The sequence below is a fragment of the Amblyomma americanum genome, chromosome 7 (assembly GCF_052857255.1).
Source record: "Amblyomma americanum isolate KBUSLIRL-KWMA chromosome 7, ASM5285725v1, whole genome shotgun sequence".
Taxonomy (NCBI): Eukaryota; Metazoa; Arthropoda; class Arachnida; order Ixodida; family Ixodidae; genus Amblyomma; species Amblyomma americanum.
The window spans coordinates 34,489,857-34,514,922 of NC_135503.1; the positions used below are offsets into that span (position 1 = coordinate 34,489,857).

Below are 25,066 nucleotides of genomic sequence, written 5' to 3' on the forward strand. Positions count from 1 at the left end.
AGTGTGTTGCCTAACATGTACATTAGCGCTGTAACCAAACCTAAATGGTTCTGGTTTTCTTGTCGGCCAAAGTAAGCTTTTACTTTGGTCTGTAAGAGAAAACAGATTGTATTAGCTAAGCTAAGTTGTTTATCGTGAGCAAGATTCTGAACACGAGCAGAACCATGGGCACGCACGGCGCTAAGCGCCCTCTGACAACCTACAGCCGCACTGCCACAAATATTTCCAAAATCTGATTCAAAGTGAGAGGGAGGCGTTGGTATGTGTGGGACGGCGCCGATATCAGCGGAGCTTATGGATTCCGCATAAGCGCTACAAAAATACGCACCAAAACACGCAGGGCCGGACTGGTCGTCGGGCGCGCCTGCCGTTTTGACAGGTAACGTAACCGAGCGTAGCGCAATCGCTGCCGATGCTCGGCTCCATTGGTTTCAAGCCGGAAGAACGATTGAGGTTGGCAGTTTGTTTTATTTTTTCCCGCCCATTCGCGCAGGGCCGTGGAGGAGCGAGAGAAGTGAGGTAGCGGCTGGTGCGAGGAGACTCGGGGCGGCGGGCAGCCAGCGGGCATCGGAGTTCCCAGGTTGATCGTTTTCAGGTAATCCCGGCACAGCTGCTTCAGCCGCGGATAAGACACGGAGACTTTGGCTGCGCCTGGGGTACCGGTCGGGAAGACTTTAGCACCCCATGAACAGTCTTTTGCGGAATGTGTCGGTCCGCATTTAGACACCGAAGATCGATATGTATCTCCGCCCGCGGTCTTCCAAAGGCGATGTAGCAGCGCGGTTAAGTTGTCGGGTGCCAATTTCGCTGCTGTGGAATGCAGCTGTGTCACGTGCGAGTCACGAGCAGCCGTTTTCGTAGGCGGCCAACTTTTCGCAGCTTTTGCGCGGACTTTTCTCGCTCTGCGACGTAACTTGTGGGAGCGGCGCTTTCTGTTCGGGCGAGCGGGCGAACACACGCTCGCTCACGAATGTTGTTGCGGTTTGTCTGGTGGCAAAGGCTGCGTGCTCGCGGTCTGCGGCGGTGAAATCACGGCAGCCGCTGTTTCCGTCGCCGGTGCGGCTGCACACAGCTGTAGTTGTTCTGGTCTCGAGGACATGACCGCTCACGAAGCAATCGCGTGGGCGATTGGTTTTATTCTGCCCCGAAAGCTATCGATTCGTCGTACTGTGTGGTGAACGGGCTGTATATCAGCGTGATCTTGTGTTACCTAGTGCGGGAGGGACAAGCGTGTTGCCGAGAATACGTGAGCGGAAAGGAGGTTTTTTTCTCTTTGTTATTTTATGGGCCGACGAGCCCGAATTGCCGTTGGTTTCGTGCGCGTAATTGCAGTGTGGTTTCCGCCCATTGTGATAAAAAATAAAATGTTGCAGACTTTTGCTTCTTTTCTTTTTCCTCCTCTTGTAGACCAGCGATGGACCTTAATTTCAGAGTTCTGAAGGAACCCAGAGGATTCATGAGAGTCCTGCAGTTCGTAAGCACAATGAACACATCTACCAATTTGCATGAGCAGAGTATTTCCGTTTGTGCCAATGCTTGTTTGGGTGATGAGGCAGTGTTGTGATAATGTAGGAATGATATTTGGCTCATGACTGGTGGTAATTAAAAAGTAAACATTTTACACCTTCATATAGTTTACAATAAAACATCTGTCCAAAGGGCACATCTTTGTACAATCTAAGTACAAAACCAAAAGTGAAATTTGTACTTAATGCTAACATTAAAAAATTGTTTAAACTACATACAGGGCTTAGTTAACTGTGATGACCATTTGTTCTGAAGTGTTATGTAAAGCAACGGATAAGCATGACAGAAGTCTGTAAAGGGGGCTTTTAGCATGTTTAGTAGGTGTGCAGTCTGGATTGGCTGGAATAGGAAAAATGCACCATATTTGATCCTTTGTCAAATCTTGTTAACATAACATGTCGCTGTAGTTTTGTCATCAAGTCCGTTTTGTCGTGTTATGCAGCATTTTCCCTCTAAGTCCAAAAGTGCAGTGTAGATAAGGGTTGGACTTTTTTTTTTTTTTAAATTCGAAGGACCTTTTGCAGTTTTTTTTTTCAGCCGATATTGTTTTCTACAGGTGAATTACTGACTTTTTTCTGCGATATAATGTGGTATTCCTGTGTAGTTAAAGTTCACCTAGAGTGCATCCTGGTCTTTTAGTCAGCCCTCTCATTCAATTTTCTAGCAATTAACTCGCAGATTGTCGTACTTAGAGGTGTCCTTCTAACCTAGCTTGTCATCAAAGAAAAAGTAATGGAAGTTGAATGATGGAACAGACAAAAACGAAAGTGAAAGGTCACTGAAAACTGGGCTGTTGCGCTGGGTTGAGTGAGAGGGGCGGGGCATCACGTGGTCTGTATGCTGACTGCAGTGATGAAACTGCCGCTGAGCCGTCGCGGTAGCCAGAACATCTCACTTTTTCTTTACTGCCCAAAGTGAATGATGACAGAGTGAGCAAAGAGTGCTTCACTAACAAGGAGGTGGAGCCTATTGGTTTACAAAGGTTAACAAGGTAACATTTAAATGCTTAAAAACGCACAACTGTGCCACATAATCAAAGGTACAACTGTCTCATCACATCCCTGGCTAGTTGTTGCATGTTGCCAAAGATACTGTACTTTGATTTAAACCTTGATGTCAAAAATAAATTCAGCATACTTTCATCTTTTTCTTTTGTTGTTTAAACTGAAATGTCCAGCCCCCTAATGTAGAGTGTTTTTTTTTTTTTAAGGAGCTTTTAATGGATCTTTAATACTGGCAAGTCAAAGTGTTCAAAGTGTTTGCATAACTTATGGCAAAACCCTTAGAGCCGGAATTGATTTCACTTGCATGGCTTGAGTAATTGGTTGCAAATGTGGGCCTGAGGACCCGATTCAGAGTTGCTGAACAAAGTGACAAGGTGTGCATGATTTGAACCATTGCATTGAACAAGCAAACAAAAAAATGAATGAATAGATGGTAGGCTTACATATATTTGCTTGTAATAGCTAACCAGCCAGTTAAGGCAGGATATTCTCAAGTATTATTATCTTAAAACCTAGAAATCGTATAATAAGGCATTATTGGAACTGAATGTGAGTTGCGATAGCGTTTCTTTCGTGCTGCTGTGTAGTGGCCTCGCGTACCAACTCCGTAGATTGCAGTGCTTCAAATACTGAATAGCAATCGTTGTCACATTGTGAAAGCAGGCTTTCTGCTTCATGTGCTAGTGATAAAAGTTGTGCATTACAGTTTTGCTAGACTATAGTTAATTAGATCAGCTTAGGTATTTTTCAGTTATAGGTATTTTTCAGTTATAGGGCCATAGGAAAATTTATTTTTAACTTGCTTTTCAGCAAAGTAACCGGCCCTTGAGTCTTGCACTGTGTATGACAAGGTAAATTGTGGCACACTCTAAATGGCTGCTTGCTTAGTTTGCTGTTTGTTTTTCTCATTTTTTTCTTTAAAGGAAGAATTGATCTCCGAGTGCATTTTCATTTCGAACTTGAAAAGATAGAAAGGTGTTGACTGCTCACTTCCTGTGCAGGTGTTTTCCATATTTGCTTTTGCAACCACATCTGGCTTTGGGACCACATCGGTTTTTTCGGTGAGATGTGATGGGTCAGCCCCTTTCAAAGTCAATGTCCAATTTGGCTATCCATTCAGGTGGGTGTACAGTAATGAGAAAATGTAATTTGAATGTGTAGTAGTGCTAATGAAACACTAATGTACATTCCCTTTGCTTGTATAACTGCTGATGTCAAAGATAAAAACCAGGCAGTGCTAAACTTTGCTGCTTGGTGCATTAATTTCCAGTGAGAGCCGGTTTACGGGGCGTTGTGCTCCGCTACTTTGCTGTTTTGCTTACATTGCACAGAGCAGCTACTATAAACATACGTGCACTATGCTGTTCAAAGTATGTACAGTAAAGACAGGTGATATTTTGCAACTTCTTTCATTTCATTATTGCTTTTTTGTGCAAAGTGGAGGCTTCTCTGCGTCAGTGACAGCTTTCACTCTTTTGAGCATGGCAGGGGGCAAGAGCTGCTTTGTCAACAATAGCTGCAGCTGGCGTGTGTGCTCAGCGCAGCCACCTGCTCCTCTTAGCTCTAACTTCCGCTGCGCGAAAGTTTTGGCGTGGCAACTCTAGCTCCCGCCATCTGCTTCTCCTTAGCTCTGTCTTATCTTAGCCATCTGCTCCTTCGTTCTATTCTATTCTATTTCACTTTAGCCGGCACCCTAGCTTTGGCATCGCGCCAGCTGTGGGGTCAGATTACCCTAAAGCTTGGCTCAGGGGTGGGTCACGTAAAACAGCTCTTGGCATAAAATTATAGCTGGTAGTAGTTGTACTATGTTTCATTGACTTGTCTTTTCATTTGTTTGTGTTCGGTGTCACTACTGAGTGTGTTCAACATATTATGCAGGCGAGCTAGCTCTGTTTCTAGCATTTATGAGGAAGTGCTCTTTTATCTCCGGACTCAGTTCTGCTGTGGAGCAGTGTTGTGCTTCCAGCGTGCGGCTGCTTGCCTGTTGTAATTCCCTACTTGTTAACATGTGGAAAAATATTTGTCACAGCCATTGGTGAGGAAAATTAGGTCATTAGTAAAGAAAAAAATATATATTGCTACACTGTGGTTGTGTTTGTCTGGTTCTAGACGTAGTTCTTTTCAATTTCTTGCCTTTGAGACACCTTGCTGACAGTTTCCTTAATCCGAGCTGTCAAGGAATAACTTTTGGCATTTTTTGCAGTGAGTTTTTGGTCATTTGTACGTTCAGCTGTTGTTTTTGACCTGCTTCGAAGTACTGCAGTGTACTGCTCCTTTTCCTGCCATGTGTACTGAAGTTGCAAGAAACACCATTTCAAGGTCCTACTTCTGGACCTGTTGCTTCTGTATTTCCTCATGTAATATGGTTTGTGTGACAGTAAACCATATTTTTGTGTACACTCGTGGCCCTAATAATGCGGAGCGTGCTGCTGTCATATCTTGCCCAAATTAAATTAGATGGCATTTATTCCTTATGTTGATAAATGCTGCTGGTGCGCTTATGCACGAACATAAGTAACCTAGTTCTACCACGCAATGCAGGAGACGAGCTAGAACACTAACCTGAAGTGCGTTTAATATTGTTCTGGCTGCATCCATACTGTCGAGGGCAAAAGTTTCCAGGATGTGTGAACTGCATCTGGAACTGATAGCTCTGTTACTAGCCACTGACTTGTGGAGGTGAAAGTGTGACTCAGTTTTTTGTAAAGTCTGATGATGAGATGAAGTGATCATTGCTAGACAAGCGACCTATATTCTTAGATCACTTTTGATGCACCCGAAGACATATGTCTCTGATAGTACATGTGGAAAATTTGAGAAACTATCCTCAGTTGCTTTGGAACATTAAAGCCCCATAAAGCAAAAGTATGAAAAAAAAATTTGTTGCATTTTACACCGAATATATTTCTTTCCACCCTAGATTGCTTGAACGAGAAGGTGCAGTTGTAGGTTTGTCATGCGTCTCTCTGTTCCCAAAGGAAAGAAATACCTGAAACGGAATTTAACTTTGAAAACCTTATTTCTTTTAACATAACGTACACATTTTAATCTAGCATGGTAGCCTCAGCTACTTATACATCACAAAACCAAACAAAACACAGCAGCAAAATTAACGATATAATGCAATGAATTGAAGTGCTGCTGTTGGCTGTAGGCTTGTTTATAACTTAAGTGCTTGCAGAAACAACCTCTTTGTTCTTGTTGCGTGCAGGATGTCTTACTTCCCTTTCCAAGTGCCCCGATCCTGCCCGATCACACCTGAAGACCGCAGCTTGGCGACCATTGAGTTGCCCTTCAACTTTGCGAGCAATGCAGAGTTCTTTGTGGCCACGGGTGTGCTGTCATTTCTCTACTGTGTGGGCATCCTTGGTATTTACCTCTTCTCAAGCAAGATGTATGCAGAGAACCAAACTGTCCCCATTGTGGTGAGTGCATGTACAAGGTGTGATTTGATGTTTAGGTCATTACCCGGTGTATCACATGCGATATGAACTAAAAAATGAAGGGTATTTCATTTATGCTCACAGATGTTTGTCAGTCTGTTATTCCTGAAATGGCCTCTTTTAACATGTGTATCAAACTGAAGTCAGGTGCAGGCAGTCAGAGACGAAAGAAGCCTGCTGGAAAATCGCTCACTGTAAAGGCGCACCCAAATGATAGTACAGTGATGGAGCAGCTTTCGATTTTCCTATCGATTTATTTTATGCACTTGAATGTTTGTGCGCAGTTTAATCTCTTAGTCCAGCGGTAATGATTATAATTTGTTACTTATATTTATGCCATAATCATATCAGTAAGAATCTGCCAGGTTTTTAATTTCTGCTTTGTAGGAGCTCTGATGAAGTTTGTTCTGAAAGCTTGTAGCTTTAATCTGATGTTTACTTAGGTGTAGTACTGCTCAGACATATCGTGGGAGGAATGTTCCAAGGCAGGAGTGATGGTGGTACTGTTGCTGAGGCCAAGGACAGTAGAATCTTGATGATACGGTCTCGGATAAAAATCCACATGTTCTGAACACTTTCCCATGTGACTGTGTTTGGATTCATAATGTGCAAAAGATAAGTTGCTGAATGTGGCGGCATGTAAAACATAAAAAATGGTGAGGAATGCTGACTGCATAGCTCAACTGGAAGAGAAGCTGCTGGCCGATGGTGGCAGCACTGACGCTGAAAAAAAAAAAAAAGCAGCCATGTAGGCCGTGCATGTTGCCCACATTGAAGAATGGAATCGGACGAAGGTGATGTGCCCATTCAGGAGCTATCAGACCTTGCCAACACTGGAGTGCGACTACTGCCACATATGGGGCGTCCTGGAATGTGCTACGCATTTCATGCAAAGAATTTCATGTTTACACCTAGTTATGACAATGAGACAGACTAAAATTTTTTTGTTGCAATGTGAATAACAGAATTGAATCTTCAGTGAAGCTGAACTGCTGTCCCTACTCAGGAATCTCCTCACATGTAAAGTAGCAAAAGATTATCGTGCACGGAAACGGAGAGAAGGTTGTAGTCATTCTTTTGTTGAATTTATATGGCAATTATTTTGCCTTTATTGAATTTTGTGATAATCCATAACAGCGCGACAGACAGAACAGAGAAGAGAGGACGAACACAGAGCGCTGACTCAACTAAAACGTTTATTGGCCGCCAGCCAGTATAAATACTGCCCTGGTGGCCGGGAAGGAAACAAGCACGCTTGACTTGCGTGACATTCAAAATCGCCAGTACATCAGGCACGTGTCAACAGGTAGGAGTCATACGTGGGAGATATCACCGCTACAGCAGGCACAAAATTTGCATTCACAAGTTAGCATTCACAATCAAGGTAACGGTTTTACAGAGGGAGTACTGATACATTGGTCTGAGGCCCTAGCTATCAGGTGGGCTTCTATTATTTCCCTAGCTAGCAAGTCACGGTTCTTTGCTATCACCCGTCCCGTCTGTCGCGCTGTTATGGGTTATCGTGAGCACCAACTCGCCCAACAAATGGTATTGTTGAATTTTGTGAAAAGAAAAAGGGATAATTTGCCAGTTGTTGTGTAGGCATCTTGCTCTTGCATACAACTGTGCGTATTCTGTTTCTAGAGCCAGAAACTTTCATTGGTAGTGGACAGCTTGGGCGCTATCTTCGTTTTTAGGTTTTATTCATGTTACTCTTCTCGTTTTCTCAAGATGTTCATTTTCTCGGTCACTCTGGGGCTACCCACACATTTAAACTGCCCTCATCCAGTCTTTTCCACAAATTAATGCTCGACACTGCCCTGTTTTGTGTGCAAACTAGCTCCTGTGGCTGCTGCAGCTTTTCGACACATACTGGGAAGCCGCGTTTAAGTATGTAGGAGGTCTCCTGACTTCATAGACTTTGTGTTCCTGCCTGTCTTGAGGCATGCATAAACCAATTGTTAGGCTGCCTCACCATTTTGCTGCAGGCAATTGAACAGCAAAGGTTTAATAGAGGCATTCTGGTGTGAGCTTAGCTTTTGTAGCAACAAACTTGTAAATGTCACTGGTGCTCTTGCTTTGCAGGACTTGGGCCTGACTGCACTGCTGTCGCTTTTCTGGTTTGCGGGCTCATGCGCCTGGGCTCAGGGAGTGCGCGACGTCAAGTATTACATGAGTCCCGACAACATCATCAAGTGGCCCGCCATAGAAATCTGCAGGGATGTCGACAAGGCCCTCTGCTCGTTCGAGTCCAATGGAAGCTACGCCACCCTCAATGTTTCCTTGGTAAGCAAAGAGTGGGATGTGGCAGGCTATATACCAAGTTGGAAAACTGGGAATGGCCTGTTGGTTTTACGTGGGGAGCAACGGAGGGGTGTTAAGTCATGGAGAACAAACGATCCGAGCACCCACTGTGATGTACTGCAGTGTGGCAGTGAATAGCGGGCTGTTACATGTTATTAAGTGTCTTCACTGGCAAAGGCGAGTTAGTGATAACCTAGCTGAAATCGAGAATGGACATGGGGCCAGGCACGTAATGCGCAGCACAGATAACCGGTGGTTCCTTGTATCGTAAAGTAGTGTATTCGAAGAGAATGTACTAGATTTAGGAGGTGACAGTTGGGTCGGGCGATAAGGCTAGGAAGTGTGAGGGTAAAGTGTGGCGGCAGCTGGCCTGGGAAACGGCTAATTGATGATAAGTTGGGAGGGGTCTTTGTACTGCTGTGAACCTAGTTAGGCTGATGATTGGCAACATTTGTCTTGTTTTGAGACCTGTTGCCTTGTAAGCTTGACTAATTAATGCTTGCCATCAGTGTTCTGCTTTGCACATGCACTGCATGACATTTGAATGGGCTGTATTTTGTTCTGACGTGAATATGTGTTGGGAAGGAAAAACAGACAGTCGGGAGCTTGTCACCTGGCACACCAAGTGTGTTCAGCCATTGTTCCTGTTCATTGTGTTTTATAGACAACTATTAGTGGCCTGTCAGGCTTTTGTAGGTGCACTGATGTGGCTTAATTTATGGTGAAGTCAGCCTTTTCATTGTTCAATTAATGCCAGTTAATGCAATGCCAATTAATGCAATGGCAACTCAGTAGCCAAATCAGAGTTGCCAGATGATCTGAAGGAAAGTAGAAAGGCCTAACAGCATAGTCATGGAGGCTGTTTTGCTTTGCATTGTGAATTGGCTGTTGTAAAAGGTTTTTACCGATTATTGTGGAAGCCCTGCTTTGTGGTAATCAAATTTAGTTTGTTTGGACTAGAGAAATTGGAAGTAGCAACAGACTTTTGAAGCATGTAACTTGATAGATCCTGTGATGACGTACTGCAGAGCCTCAAAATTCTGCTGCTATTGCTGTCACTGGTCACCAGTGTTGGTGGTAACGCGTTACAAGTAACGGTGTTACCGGTAACGCATTACTTTTTTCAGTAACTTAGTAATGTACTCGTTACCATTTGGGACCGGTAACGGGTAACATACGTTAAAATTTTTCGGTAACGTGAGGTGTCACGTTACTAGTTACTTTTTGTTCCGCTTGTCGCCCACTCTGTTCCCTTTTTCTAGAAAAAAAAAGCACAGAGCACCTAAAGTGATGTTGCAAATAAACAAACAGGTGCTTTCGACGACCTTTGTTGCGGCTCGCATGCATGCCAGAAAACACCTGCCCGTCGCTACGCACCCAACTAAAAAAAAAAAAACACAATAGCCATAAAGCACGAAACACGTGCATGAACACGCATTCCCACACTCGCCTTCGCCTAGCTCCCCTTCCCGAACCACTCACACACACAACTTTCTACAAAGTGGAAGCATGCCGAGCATTTTGGAACATCACATTTTTCAGAACTGCTGTAAATTTGTTGAGAGTTCAGCGATTTTTTCTTTATGAAGTTAGAATTGATGGTGAAGTGCCATTTTGTGTTTAATGCCACATTCAGAAGATGGCTTCACCATGTGACACAGAGTTAGAATCCAACACTTGTAACTCTACAGGCAACTTTAGGCCACTATAACATTGCTAAGCTCCTGCACATTTGTGCAAGGTATTCTCGTTAAATCAGGATATCGCATAAAGTGGTTGTTTGGGCTAGAAGTTTTATGTGTAATATGAGGTTTATAAAATTGTTATCGCGAGTTCTTACGGCGAAAACGCACTAATTAAAATTTATGGCTATGAAGCAACGGCAAAGTAACGTGCGGTACTTTTTTCGGTAACAGTAACGCGTTACTTTTTTTGATAGGTAACATAGGGCGGTAATGCGTTCCTTTTTTCTTAGCGTGATGAGTAACGCATTTAGTTACTTTTTTTCGGTAACGCCTACAACACTGCTGGTAACCCATTGTTAGCCAGTCATTGGTTTTCTAGTCTGTGTGCCAAATTACAAGCTGCTGCTTAAACTCATGCATTACATGTATATGGAAGGCTATTAAAGGTTCTGGTACTCTTTTTTTTCAGTAAAGCATACATTGCATGCTGACTGTATGAGGGCTTAAAAAAACCAAACTGCAGTTCGCATGCAGTCACATCTGATGAAGGAACCGAGTACGTTCCGAAACGTGTTCTCATTTTTGGTTGACTTTTTGGTTCTTTTGTTTTCTCACCTAAATTAAATTTGCTTTCCGAACCAGGCAAATGTTTGTGGTTATCGTGGCTAAGTTTAAAACCATTGTACAGTTCAGCCAATTTAATTAACTTGGGAAAGTCCGCAGTTCACGTCATAATATTGGAATTTCGCCATATCGAAATTCATCTCCTAGCATGCTAAGAAGCCTCCAAAATGCATTGCGGATCACTAATCAGAAAAACCTTTGGTATTTGCAGTGAAAGTAGTCCTCTGCCTTTGCTCTTCTTTCGCCTTCAACCATGGCTTTGCGCGTCGTTCGTATGCCTATTGGGATTGCATTGCATCTTGCTCACTTTGCGAGCTCTTGAGCCGCATCAGTACATTTATCGCGCCGAGCATCTCGTGGGAGATAGGGACAACGCACCCGTCTTGGAGTTTTGGTTTTGCTGTCATCATCTTGTGAGGGTCCGAGCACACCACCGACACAACAACTTGTCCAGTTGCCACCGCTGCCGCTGCGGCCTCGTGGGATAGAGGTAGGGAAATGAAGGAAGGAAAGCTGTTGGTGGTAGCTATCCTAGCGGCGCCGGCTCCTCCTCCCCTCGTCTCCTCTTCACCATCAAGGATAGTGTCCTGCAATCAATACGCAATGAAATGAAATCGGGCCCACTCCCTGCCTCGTCGTTCTTCCTCCTCAGGTGCAAGTATGTGTGCCGGAGGTTCCTTGTATTGCTTGAATCAAGTGTGGCTGGGAGCCACAATGAGTATGGGCTGATGACTTCCAAGTTTCATTTCATTTATTTGTCCCTTGAAGGTCTGAATGCATTACATAAGAGGGGGTGCTTACAGGTTGGGTTGTGAGCCACCATCACCTTCTGAGCATTTGTTAATTCTTTTAATGAATTTACAAATGTTGCAACCCCAAAAAGAGACATTAACGAGGTGGGAAAGGCAAGTAATAAACATGTACAAACATGTACACAAAGAGAGAGAGAGGGTTTATTGACGGGAAAGGCAGAGGGGTTGGCCGGAAAAATAAATATCTGGCCTGCTACTCTGTACTGGGGAACGGGAAGAGAAGAAAAAAGAGGGTCACAATGGGGGATGATGATGATGGCAGGAGGCAGACGAAAAAATACATAAAAAAAAACAAGGCACACTTTCTAACATCACAAACACGAGGCAAGGCCCGTGCTCACGCTTTTTAAGCGAAACATGTACAGATTTTCCAAATAAAGTATAACGAGCATAATAGGCAGCCTTAATGCGGCTCACAGAAAGAGTTTGAACAAAATGAGGGTTCAGCGCAATGAGGGTCAGCCTCAGCCATGTGGACAGTTGGCTTTCAACTATACCTGCGTGCCTACCTGCCTGCCTATTGTGTTTTAATCGGCCACTTCTACCCTGTGTGCATGCATGCTTTGACCGTCAGCCTCTAAAGTCGTGCAGAGAGGCATGCTTGCTGCACGGCGGTCATTCAGCTGTTTTAGCAAGAGCTGTTTCTTCTGTCGTGGCTTTCCAGACATGGGGCACTGATGCTTCAGTTCTGTTGGAGATGCACTGCTTGTCAGGGAAGATCAAAAAGGGCATAGACCAGCTGTGCAACTGGCCTACTCTGAGAATTGACACGGAAGAAGGCTTTTTTTGTAGTCTGTTTTATTGGGAACCATTTTGTAATGCTTCCAAACAAAGCAAGTAGTTGTACCAGTGAGAGTGCAGACTTGAACGTTTTGAGGCATACATTTCACAGATGCTTCCTTTAGTTGCCCATTCAAGTGACCCCTTTACCGCTTCCACATTTGGCTGGCTGTTTGCCGAGACATCAGTGGCGAGCTGAACAGTAGAGTGGAATAACATAAAAAGGAGTGATGGCTTTTAAAAGAAAACCCAGGTCTTTAGGGACGAAAAAGTGCGGAAAACTCGATTTTTCAATTTTACCATATTTAGATTCGTGACGTTCTGTTGCACTGACAGGCGAAGTTTGGCGGTCGAGACTGGCACGATTTTCAAAAAATTTTGAGATAAGTGCGCAGTCACGGACGGCATGGTACCTCGCGAAAATGTGACAGAAGGCACCCATTTTCTGTGCCTTCGAATTTCAACACCAGCTGTCATAATGTATTCTCTTTGGTCTCATTTGAAGCAGTTCTTTAGCTGTCCTCTGTGCTAGAGCACAACTTGCGTTTGGCTGCCTGATGCCATGTGGCAGATTGGCTAGCTTCAACTTGCCGCCACTCCCTGTTGCTGCTCTTTTGAAAAATTTATCGGTGTGTACACCCGCTTATTTGAAGCTGGGGCCTGCAACATCGATAAGTTCCCCCAAAAAATAGGCAACTGTGCAAAGGAAAACTGTGATCTGTGGTCGTTGGCGCCGCTGACAAGTAGCAATAGCGTAGCGCATAACAGCTCAATTTTTATGGGGTGCTTTTTTTTGTTATAGGCAAGATCTTCATATTTTTATGTTGGTGTTGCCACAGCTGGATTAAAGTTGATGGGGAGGGTGTGAGGGACTGCACTTCCCCTTTGAGCAGGGAACTGTGAGAAGGCTAGACAGACCTCTGCTGTCCGTACAAAGGCATTCTGGAAATTGCACCCAACCCTGTAGTTGCTATGCCAAAATGCAGTCCTTACAATGACTGCGTAATTTAAATGCCACAGCAGCGATAATGAGAAGCATTTATTGTTTATCTTGGAGCGAGTGACACAAGGTTGTTCTCTCTTTGCCAGATTTTGGGCTTCTTCAATGTGCTCCTTTGGATGGCGGGTTGCTGGTTTGTGTACAAGGAGACCAGCTTCCACGGGCAGCGCCAGCCGCCACCTGTGGGTGGGGCAGTGCCGCCGTTTCCACAGTCCAATGCCCAGTACCCGCCACAGTCGCCCCCACCCATCCAGAGTCCCACCTTTGGAACACAGTACTGAACGCCACCCACCCTGTTGACCCAGCACACCTTGGCAAAATTCCCGGGTTAAACAGGTCGTGCTCAATGAGCAGAGCACAGAGGGGCACATGGACAGATTAATTATTCTGCGCAAGGCTGAGCTAGCTGGGCAAACTGCTCTAATTTGTTTCCATGCTTGAAGAGCATCAGGATTTTAATTGTACCAGCACAATTTTTGGCAAGCCTACAGCCATTCTAGCCTGCTTAGCTCTCTGGATTCTCTGTTGCCTTGAAGGCATGCTCTAGCTGAGGATCCGATATGAAGTGACTTCACGACATGATGCACAGTACAGTAATCTTCCATGGTGCAGTGTGATGACTGCAAGTCAGTGAGAGTGCAGGACGTGCAAGTGTTAGTGGAGAAAATATTGTTTCCTGACGTGCATGCTGCCAATTAAATATTCCATTGCATAGTGAAACACTGCAGCCACTAGCCTGTCAACAGATAAAAAGGGGTGGGGGAGAAGTTCGCCTAGCAGATCAACAGCTCCGTTCCATGCTCAAACATGGCTTTTAGAGAAATCTCGCCTGTTCCCCTCTGCCGCTCATTTGGCTCGGAGGTTTTCCGGTGTGCTGCTTAACGAATGTGCTGATCATTGTGCTCTCTTGCATTCCCACTGCTGTTTCTTTTTTTTTCCTGTAACATTTTGGCAAACTGAAACGAGACCTGTTTTTCATTTAAGCTCTCTTGAAGAGTTGCCATGTATGCGAGGGCACGTGTTTACCACAGCATTTTTCTTTTTAAATGCACCACAGGCCCTATTAACATTAGAAGTTCTCTGCACTTCTACGTATAATTCGAATGGTGCGAAAAGGTAGCACTTACTTTTTGTACCTAAAGGCAGACGATATGTGTGCAGAAAGGAGGCTTATATACAAATAGTGCATCTGTCTTGGAAGCATTATGTTTGCGTCCTTTGCTGTTGACTTACGAAATGTGTTCAAATTTAGCAGCTGAATCTCTGCTCTGCTGTGGTAGAATTGCAGCCTCGCCTTGCTTAAAAGGCAATGCACAAATCTAGCTGCTTTTAATCTCTATTTTCAGCTGGTGTCGTACCTTCGCACGCCTCACCATTTCTGGTGTAAGGAGGGAGGAATCTGTCAAACTTCAACCTGGCTGCGACTTTTGCTGCAGGCGTAGTGTAGTGAATGCTCGTCTGTAACTTAATGCAGCCACTTGCTGCAGTTTCTATTTTGTTGCATGTTGCTGCAAAGTGATGCACAGTGGCACATTTGCTTCAGCTTAACTCGGTCGAAATCTTGCCATTAATGCTTCGCAGTTGCGCCTAAAGCCCGTTCTCTTTCTTGCCTACTTGCTACGTTGCTGATTCAGCCAACCAAATGCGCAGCTGTGCTTTTGACAAAGACACCATCGGTTCAATTTGTGCAGCACAGTGTTCTTTTGTTTTTTTTGCGTTCGACATAGCAATACAAAGCAAGTTCGTATGAGGGAGCTTCATGGGCTTTGCCTCTTCAGCCATTTAGGTCGCTAGCATGGTTCAGGGCGAGTGTGGAGTGAAATTTGAAATTGTAGGTGGATTGGCTTGCGGAGTGGACCTAGTAAGTACCTTATCATATATATATATGTGTGTGTATGTATGCATTGGCTTAGGCTGGCTGACGCATTTGACTCCAGGCCATAGCATGCATAGGCTATTGTTAAGATTGCCTGAAATGCCGGTGCATCCATGAACAAGTATATATTATTCACCTTTGCAAGAAAGGATGGTTGTTTCCTGATGCTGAGCCATTGGTTGTTAGTGATAAGCTGACGCAAGGAACGTGTTGTGCGCCAAGATGTTGTTTTTAGTGGGCAGCTTGAGAAATCTCAATGGCAACAGTGCATTCTTTCAACCGGTGATTTTGCTGCTGTAGTTTTAATGAGCAGAGCTGCTGGAATCTGCTGCCTGCTGATGGCGGCTTCTTGTTTCGCTGTGTTCTAGCGTAAGCAGCAGAGTTTGTAGGATTTTTCAACTACCTTATGTGGGTTGTGATCATCTTATTTATGCCTTTTTCTTGCGTTACAATGAACCAGATTTCTTTTATGTTTAGCCATGAAAGCCATATTGCCTGCAGCTCTGTAAATGGCAAAATTGCTGCAATCTAGTTTTTGCTTTGCTTTTCACTAACCTCAGGGCTGTTATTCCTAATTTGCGGAATTTACGAATAACTGGGACGCAGTGAACTATCCAGATGCTTTGCATTGTTCATCAATTTTTTATTTTTGCCTACTTAGACATTTTTGCTTTTTATTTATTGGTACTTGCCTTTTGCAAGTAACTACCACTGTAAACTTTTCATATTTACTTTGACATCACCTAACACTATGTTTGACAGCGAGAATTTTGCCTTGTGTACTGACTGTGTTTATTTCTACAATGTTGTTTTGATTCACTTGGCACGTAATATACACTAGAATATTTTTTAATTGTTGTACAGGCATGGTGGGCGATCCGGCTGACAGCGGAAAGGTATCGAAAACCTGTTTTCTTCTTTTGTTGTGAAGTTAGCACTGTTGACGTCTTGTTAAAGGGATTTATCGAGGGAATTGTCCTTTGAAACAGGTCGTGCTTGTAGTATTAATTTCGCATATTGTGCGCTATAAAACCTGTGGCTCAGTAGTATCATATTTATCAAAGGAGAAAGGCCCTTTTGCAGTCGTTTATAAATCCCTGCATATTGACTTGCCTGCTTTGTGAATCATGTTGAAGATGTGCATTACGTACACCTGAAATTGAGATCTGGTTAAAGCATTCACTCGAAAAAGCTGTTCTGTAAACTTTTTCTATTTTTGAGACACCAATAAGCAGTGTAAAGCTTTCAGCAAATTTGTAGCCACGTTTTGGATTCTCTGGCTGTGCAGGTTAAAGATCTTTTTTTTTATTACAAGCACCAATAGTTGCATTAATTTCTTACATGGCCAGCATGTACTGGATTTCCCAGCTATCTTTTACGGGTTGTGATCATCTCATTTATGCATTTTAGTTCTCTCACATTATAATGAAGCAAGTTTCTCATTTGTGTATTTTTACTAGTAGTTTGTCTACTTAGCCTGCATTTACCTATATTTACTTTCTTAACCTGTTGCACATGCAGTTTGTAGAAAGGGTGCAGCACTGTAATGTGCGCAGTCACTGTGGGGATCCCTATTGATTTTCACTGTGCCAGTTTCATTCTTTTGCATGCTTTTGCATGGCTAACATGCTTCTGCATGCTGTGTAAACATTTCTTGCTTTTATACCTATCTTTTACGGGTTGTGATCATCTCATTTATGCATTTTAGTTCTCTCACATTATAATGAAGCAAGTTTCTCATTTGTGTATTTTTACTAGTAGTTTGTCTACTTAGCCTGCATTTACCTATATTTACTTTCTTAACCTGTTGCACATGCAGTTTGTAGAAAGGGTGCAGCACTGTGGGGATCCCTATTGATTTTCACTGTGCCAGTTTCATTCTTTTGCATGCTTTTGCATGCTGTGTAAACATTGCTTGCTTCTATACAAGTTTTTCAAGTGCTGTTAATGAAATACTTGCTTTGTGCAGCACTGCACGTGTGCCCATAGCACTTGATTGTGGATCCTCACCGGCACACTTTGTTGCACCGATGTAGGCGTGTATTTTTGGTACAAAAACATTTCATTTCTTTTTTTTTTTACACCCATCAAGCATGTGGCGTGCAAGATGTAGTATTGGAGGTGGCAAGTTATGCTTAGTACTTAGAAGCTGTAGTTTTTTTTTTTTTACTTGTTACTTGCATACCTTTAGCAGCCAATTGCATATACTCACTGATAGACATTCTTGCACTAGCTCAAATTTCTTTAGTACAAAATCTTTCCACCATTTGTCTTTTTCCTTACCTTGAGGCATACAGCATGCAAGGTATCCTGCAAATATGATGAGCTACTTTCAGTACTTGAAGCACTACTTGGGTTAAAACAAGCTGCGTTTGTTGCTTGGTGCAACCGTAGGCAGATTTCATTAAGGCTTGCCCGTTAGTGCTTTGTTTGGCACATTCAACACTTTGCATTGAGAGAGCATTAAGTACATAATGTGCAATCATTTCCTCACCCTTAGTTGTGATGGCTTGTCAAATGATGCTTGATAAAAAGAACAGAAAATGAGGGAAGCTGATGTAAACCTTTTGCTGATTTGTAGCTTTTATGTATTTTTGCACTGGTGATGGGTTTACAGTGTATGGTGGCACTTATACAGGGTGTTTCACCTAAGACTTAACACAATTTTTGAAAGTAGGCTTTTTGATTTGGAAGAATTTTTTTTTTTTGGCTTAGCATTGTCAGCAGTATACATCAGAATACAGCTAATACGTGCTAGCTAAGAGGCCGGTTAACTGATGTTGAACAGTTAACTTTTTACCTACTACCATTAGGCTCCTTAATTATTGAGAGGCGTGTCACCCACCATAAGTAATATCCATATCAGTGTTTAGAGTTGAAAATGCTGTTACCCTTGGCACTATGGGCCAACAAATTTTGCTTATTTCGAAGTTAAGCGCACTGGATTGCCTGAAAACTTCTCGAAAGCGCATTTATTTTGCACCATGTAGCGAGAATTTGTTGGGCCACAGAGCCGAGCGTAACCACGTTTTCAATGTTCTAGAAACTGACATAGACATTACTTACCGTGAGCTACATGCCTCTCAATAATTAAGGAACCTAACAGTAATAGTTCAAAAATTAATGATAAGGTATTAGTTAACTAGCCTGCTAGTTAGCACATCTTAGATGTATTCTGATGTACTACACTGTTGACAATGCTATGCCGAAAAAAGTGCTCTTCTAACTCAAAAAACCTGTTTTTAAAAATTGTGTAAAGTCTAATGCCGAAAAAAGTGCTCTTCTAACTCAAAAAACCTGTTTTTAAAAATTGTGTAAAGTCTTAAGTCAAACACCCTGTATACCTTTGGCAGTCCAATGCATGCACTCACTAATCTATGTTTGTGACTAGTGGGCACTTTTGTTCTTATATGAAAACATTCCATTAATTTTTTTTTCTGCTCTGGGACATACAGCATGCAAGATGTTCTGCAAAAGCAGTCTCATATTTGGGAGGTTCTCGTAGTACTTTAGCACTGTGTGGTTTCACTGGAGCTATGAGCTGTGTTTGTCGTTTGCTGTTTGACTTTGTACAAATATCCGCAGTAAGTAAATGAAATAAAACAAATGCTGAGTTTATTAAAGATTGTTTACAAGCTTCAAGGATGTGACCATTTCGAAGGCTAATAATTAAATTGCCATATGTAAGAGTTAGCCAATTGTGTGCTGAAAGCATACCTTTGCCTTGTGAGAAGACCAATACAGGACTGTTTTCTGGAGGCCTGTTAGTGTGCCATTTTTTTCTTAATATATTGTATTATGAAAGCATTAACAACAATTGTATAATTATCATATCTTTATGTGTACACATAGAACAGCAGTGGCCAACAAGATTGTACTTTGTAAGAAAAAAAAAAGATGGGGAAGATTCTGTGAAGCCATTGCCAGAGGAAAACAGCTATTCATTGTTAGCCTGCATGAATGAAGAGTGCATTCTTTTTCGCTTGCATACCTTTTCACACGCCTATTGTTGAGAGTGAAATGAAGGTGCTTGTGTTCTTTGATGTGCTTATTTCCAAGTCCAAATGTTCTTTGATGCACTTGTTTTGAAGTCCAAAATCTGGTGCAATGTGTGTGAAAATTGTACGAACAAGGCAGGCATGTTCCTTAGCTTTGTTCACCATGAGAATACACAGAGAAGGGCCAGCAATAAGCGGCGGCTAGTGCCAGCTGATGTGCATGGTAACCCAGCAGCCTTGTGGCATGGACTTGCTGGTGTTCCAAACGTTAAAGAACTAGAACTGTACTTTTGTGAGCATATTGTTCCAACAAACAACAAATTGTGGTGTACTGTTGTGACAGACTAATTAATTAATGCACAGTATGCCAGCAGCAGTACTCTTAACACATGGCTGTCACTACACTAAAGAGGAGTTCAGCTACATTCATGCATAAACACTAGGGCACTCACACACTGCCGACAGGGTTGCTTCATTTGTTTTCATTAAAAACGTTTTTTTTTTTGCACTAGCAAGAATGGTAGTTCACAGTAATGACAATGGTCATGACAACATTTCTGCTAAAGCTATTGCAAAATTGTTTTTGAAGGCACAAAACTAAAATACTTTCTAGGAGGCATAATTTTACACGTGAAAGTGGTGCCTTCAAGTGAGGAATTTGAGCAAGTTCCCTGTCTTAAAACTTAACACACATTTCTTGGAAGCTGTGGCAGTGTTACTTTGCTTTTTTCTTAAAAGTGTCATGTTCATGCAATCATTTTCATTTTTTAAGCCTGCATTGTTATTTAGATGCTTTTGATGTCCGACACAGCACCAGCTACATTCAAGACACTACAAGTAACATTAAACAACGTGCGAACACTGCTGGTCATGATTCAGGATCTTGCCTTTTTTTTCTTTGTGATGTAACAACAGTAAAATCCAGCCCCTAAGCATGTTGTATCTGCTATACTATTGAAACAAACAAACAAAACACCCTGTTAGGCAGAGCACTTAAGGCTATTGCTGTTTAGAAACTGTGGTACTTAGTGTTGTTGTGTATAAGAATGCTTGTGACTGTGTGTGTGTGACCATATGAATGAGTGAGGAAAGTGGGAAAATAAGATATTCACATATAATGCACTTCTTCGAGTGTAAAGTGTTTCAGAAGACTAAGATAGCCACATTTGACTACTTCATGCACCATGCAATGTTAGAATCTGCAGCTATTTTTCTGTCATAGTGTAGCAAATTATTTGCCAGGCATATGAGCTGCCGCACTGGGAGCGGCCACTGCGTGGACGCTGCCCTTAAGCTGTCGGCAGACAATGTGCAGGCAGTGTGTGCGCACATGCTGTCTGCACACTGCATTTTTCGTTTGACACCCCTGTATAAAGTTGCTACTTCAACCTTTGTAACGGGGTTTTGGACAAAAAATGCAATGTGTGGACAGCGTGTGACACTGTGCAGTGTGTGGACATAATTCTTTTTTCAACACCCCCTTGGAAAGGTGTATACAGGCGATCCACAAGCAGCCCTGCTGGCGCGCTGCATTCGCAGAGGGGTCTTTTCTTTGAGGAAGAAGTCACTGCTTACTGCCATACTCGCAGCACACTGTGCAACACAACTAGAACCTGTGCGCAGGCTTGGCAACTGCGGAATGCTTGTGGGTTGTCCACTTGTGTGCTCCGTGTGCAGAAACACATGATGTGCTGCTGCGTGGTGTGCTTGCCATCTTGCGATGGGGCAAGAAGCTTGTGTGTCTGTTCCTCTCACTGCTTTTGTATGTTTGTGAGTGCTGTTGTTCCTTGGATTCTTCTGAGTTTGTACTACTCTGCTCACAAGCATGACTCGTGTAGGGCACACCAGTCGCGACACCCGCCACTCTTGCGTGCCACTAAGAGTGCACTGCCAGCTCTCTTTGGCTACCTTGCATGTCCGCTGTCGTCTCTGCTTTTGCGGTGCACTCGCAGCACTGGCTCCGCTGGGCATGCAAACTGCAGCCAGGAGCAAAGCCCCAACAAGCTGCGCCAGCCCAATGGCTCTCCACCTGAAGGCGACCAGTTCCAACCGACTGACCATGATGTTATCAAAGTCCTACCGTGCTTCCATTATGCCTTGCCTAATCTTTGTCACTTTTCCGTTCCGGCAAATCTGTGGTGAGGTTCAGTGGGACAGGTTGTGGTGTTGTTCGGTTGTTTAAATGTTTTGTTGCTGTATGTATTGCTTGCTTTGAGACGATGTTCATATGCTGCAGTGGCACTTGCTTGTCATATAAGCATTTTAGGCAATTCGAGTTTATATTAATTTGTGGTTATTAGCGGTCACCAGCCGTGGCTGCAACACCATTGGCCATGCAAAATACTGATTGCTTTCTGTGACAACCAGTAGTACAGCGAATAAGTGTTCACTAGAACAATTTGTCTGATCACTGAAAGGAAACCAGTAGCTAGTTTAAGGAGGGAGGTGCACCACAAATATACTGTACAATACCCTCTCTTGGTGTCGGACCCTTGAATGTAAGTGCATGTGTGAGACAAGTGTTGCGGACTTTAACCATGCTTGCTGCTAAACATGCAAGAGGTAGTGACATCTGCCCACATATGCAATTTCAGCAACCACAGTGAAACCAAAATAACATGCTTCTGAACTTAACTATTAGGTCACTGTAATAGTTAACAGATATCAACCAAAAGGGGTGCCGCAAGCAAAACAAGCCGACATGCAAAAAGAACAAGTTTCAATTTCAAAAGTGGCTGTTGCAGTATGTGGTGCATAGTAACGTCTCGCTAGTTTGTTTCGCGTTTCCCTTTTCTGTGAAGTTGGAGAAACTCTGCTCTCTTGTACTAGAGGTGTTCCTCTCCTCAAGGCGACAGGAGGGAGCAGATTGCTTCCATGGAGAAGTGTTGCTCTCCAATAGGGGACAACCAGGAACAACTTGCATTTTCATGAAAGGGCGTTGCTCTCCACCAGATGACAACAGGGAGCAATTTTTTTTCAAGGGGAAGTGTTGCGGGAACAACCTTTCACTTGGTGGAGAGCAACACCCTTCCACGGAAACGCAGTAGAGAGCAACTTGTTTTTCATGGCAAAGTGTTGTTCTCCTCCAGGGGACAACAGGGAACAACTTTCGTTCCCACGCACACCTTTGCAGTGCAAAATGGGGTAAATGGGCCCGTGCCTGCGAACACATTTCGTCATTGTCTGTGGTCTCTTGCTTTTTTCGTGTGTGTGTACTGCTTCAGTTGGCATCTTGCGTCATATGTGAATGGCAATCCATTGGGTGTGCCACTACACGGCATGCGTACATAGCTTACACAGCGTGTGTGTCTGTCGTGAGTGCGAGTGCCATAGAAAAGAGCAAGTACTGCATGCTGCTCGTCCTTTCTTGTGAGACCTCCCATGTGTGACCAGTGTTCAAAGCTGTCTCAGAGGATCCTGTTACTGTTGACACTCTTGACAGATGTACATAGTACATAATGTAAATGTCCAAGAGAATATATTACTGGAAATAAAGCTTCGAAACGTGAACTGTGGTGTCGTTTTTCTTTTTTTTGATCTCCTATTGTAACCCTTCAAGCAACATCTTTAGGGACACAGGAGGCATTGCAATGGTAATGGGTTTGTACGTGCTGAGCAGTGTTGTGGCTTGCGGTATGATTAGTGGTGAGCTATGAAACAATTTTGACCACTTGGGGTTCATCAGTATTCAACGAAAACTTGGTACGCAGGAATTTTTAAATTTCAGGTGTGAGTAAATCAGTTTACCTGAGGTGTTTTGGGACGTTAACTCCATTCACCAAACCAAACCTAATAGAATCATTTAAAGGACCTCTTCTGAACACTTTAGAAACTAGAGCCTGCATACTCTCATCAAATGGCTTATATGCTAAAAAATGGAATTGCAAATTGTGGGGTATGATGTTCCAAATGACAATTGGGCTACGAGGGACTCCATAATGAAAAGCTCTGGATTAATTTAGACCGACTGGGGTTCTTTTAAGATGCGCTGACTGTGCAAGACACAAGGACATTTTTTTTTATTTCGCCTCCCAACAAAATACGGCCGAGATCGAACCAACGACTTTCGGATCGCCAGCCAAGCACAAACTCTTAAGGCATCGGGTGGCTGCTTATGTGCCAAGGAGATATGTGTAACATAAATAGCAGATTGTGTAATTCTGACTACCTGCCTTGCAATCCCATATGTAATGAAATTGGCATAAAGGTACCAACTTAAAGCTATACATTTATTCTATGTATGCACTCTCGTAGTATGCATACCTACTATTTTTGTTGCCAGATATATGTCCTCTTCAAACATTCGCCATGTTCTACTATCGATGGCATTGAGTACAGCCACGCACGCAGTGTATGCTATCCATGGGCATGAATACAGTGTACACTTACAAAGACATAAATGCTCTTTACTGTTATTCAGGTTGACTGTGCAGTGCCAGCTGCGCACTTTAGCTGATGGAGGAGGAAATGCGAAAAGGCAGTCGCCAGAACTGATGCGACATGCAAAAGCTGGAAAGAATTTGTGTAAGAAGCCACTAGTCAAAAAAAGAAAAGCTAGGGGTACAGGGCAGTGATGCGATTAGCAGTAAGGTATGCAGAATATGAACATTCAAGGGTTCCCAACATGTGGAATGAAGATACTTAAATGTGCAGAGTTGCAACAATCGCAGACACTGAAGTCAAAATTCAAGGGAGATTAATTATTTGACCAAGTAATGAACAGATGTGGGTGCTGAATGGTAACAAAGCAATGAAGGTTACAGTTGGAGGGGTACAGAAGAATTTAAGAAGCCAAAGGTAGAATGGGTAAATTGCAGGAAAAAGTGGAAACAACTCGCTGAAAACACTAATCCCGATGTAAAAATATGAGACACATCTGACAGTTTACCACAAAAAACATTGCGATTCATCTCTGCGGACATGTAATTGCAGAAACATGAACAGTAGGAGCTGTCACTGCTACGAAGTGTCGGCCTGTTAAAAAAGACACTGCCTTTACAGATACAGTTCTTGTTCATGTAACAGATGTCAAAACAAGGAAGATATTTTTGAAAGCAACGGCTGATTTAGGTGAAAACGGTGTAGACAGATATTTACAGTCAATAGTATAATACTTGCTCAAGAGCATAAGTTAACCATTAACCCCTGTTTACTTAAAAAGAAAGCACATGTTTTTAAGCCAGAATACAGCTTGTACTGTCAGCGTCGAATTAAACGTGAATAAAGGAATTGAAATGCGGGCACAAACAATAAAAAGTATCGGCAACTAGAAAGGAAATACAAGCATTGCATATTAACACTTTCAAAGAGCAGTCTTTATGCGAAAATCAACCGCTCTAGTATTCTGCCTGCATAGTGTATTATCTTCCAGTTTTGCAATTCACATTTCAATTCTCTTGATCATGTTTAATTTTATGCTGATAATACTAATGATGGTCAGAGTTCAGCAGCAAGCATGAAATTTACAAAACAACAAACATGAGCAGCCATGCAGGCTCAGTGGCTGTGGCACTCTGCTGCTGACCTTGAAGACGCGGGTTCGATCCCGGCTGCGACGGTCGAATTTCGATGGAGGTGAAATTTAGAGGCCCGTGTACTGTGCGATGTCAATGCATGTTAAAAAACCCCAGAGGGTTGAAGTTTCTAGAGCCCTTCACTATGGCATCCCTAATAGCCCAAGTCGCTTTGGGACATTAAACCCCCCCTAAACCATAAACCGTAAGCAAATATGAAGTTCAAACAATACATACTGCGCTGCGATTTTGAAATCCCCATGATGTGATACATACTGCGCTGCGATTTTGAAATCCCCATGATGTGAGAGACACCAATATGAATGAAACTGTGCCTCCTGGAAACCCCTGGGTGAAAATTATTCACTATCCTTGGCTTGCTATCCTGATAATGAAAGGCTAGCCAACTACATAGTGAAATTAATGCTGGAAAGCTGATAGAAGCTTGTTTTGACTGTGACGAAACAAGATGTGTAATGACAAAAGTGACCTCTGACTGC

The 25,066-nt window shown here is 43.1% G+C and overlaps 1 protein-coding gene across 1 annotated transcript; it reads left to right on the forward strand.

The window, feature by feature from the left end:
* Positions 1 to 148: 148 nt before the first annotated feature.
* On the forward strand, positions 149 to 22,563 carry LOC144098847 (synaptophysin-like protein 2). The gene is made up of 8 exons (XM_077631757.1): positions 149 to 379; positions 494 to 595; positions 1,408 to 1,474; positions 3,533 to 3,651; positions 5,743 to 5,956; positions 8,060 to 8,260; positions 13,269 to 18,269; positions 18,332 to 22,563. Exons 3-7 carry the CDS (start codon positions 1,415 to 1,417, stop codon positions 13,458 to 13,460), a joined length of 786 nt encoding a protein of 261 aa, XP_077487883.1. The 5' UTR covers positions 149 to 379; positions 494 to 595; positions 1,408 to 1,414; the 3' UTR covers positions 13,461 to 18,269; positions 18,332 to 22,563.
* Positions 22,564 to 25,066: the final 2,503 nt, after the last annotated feature.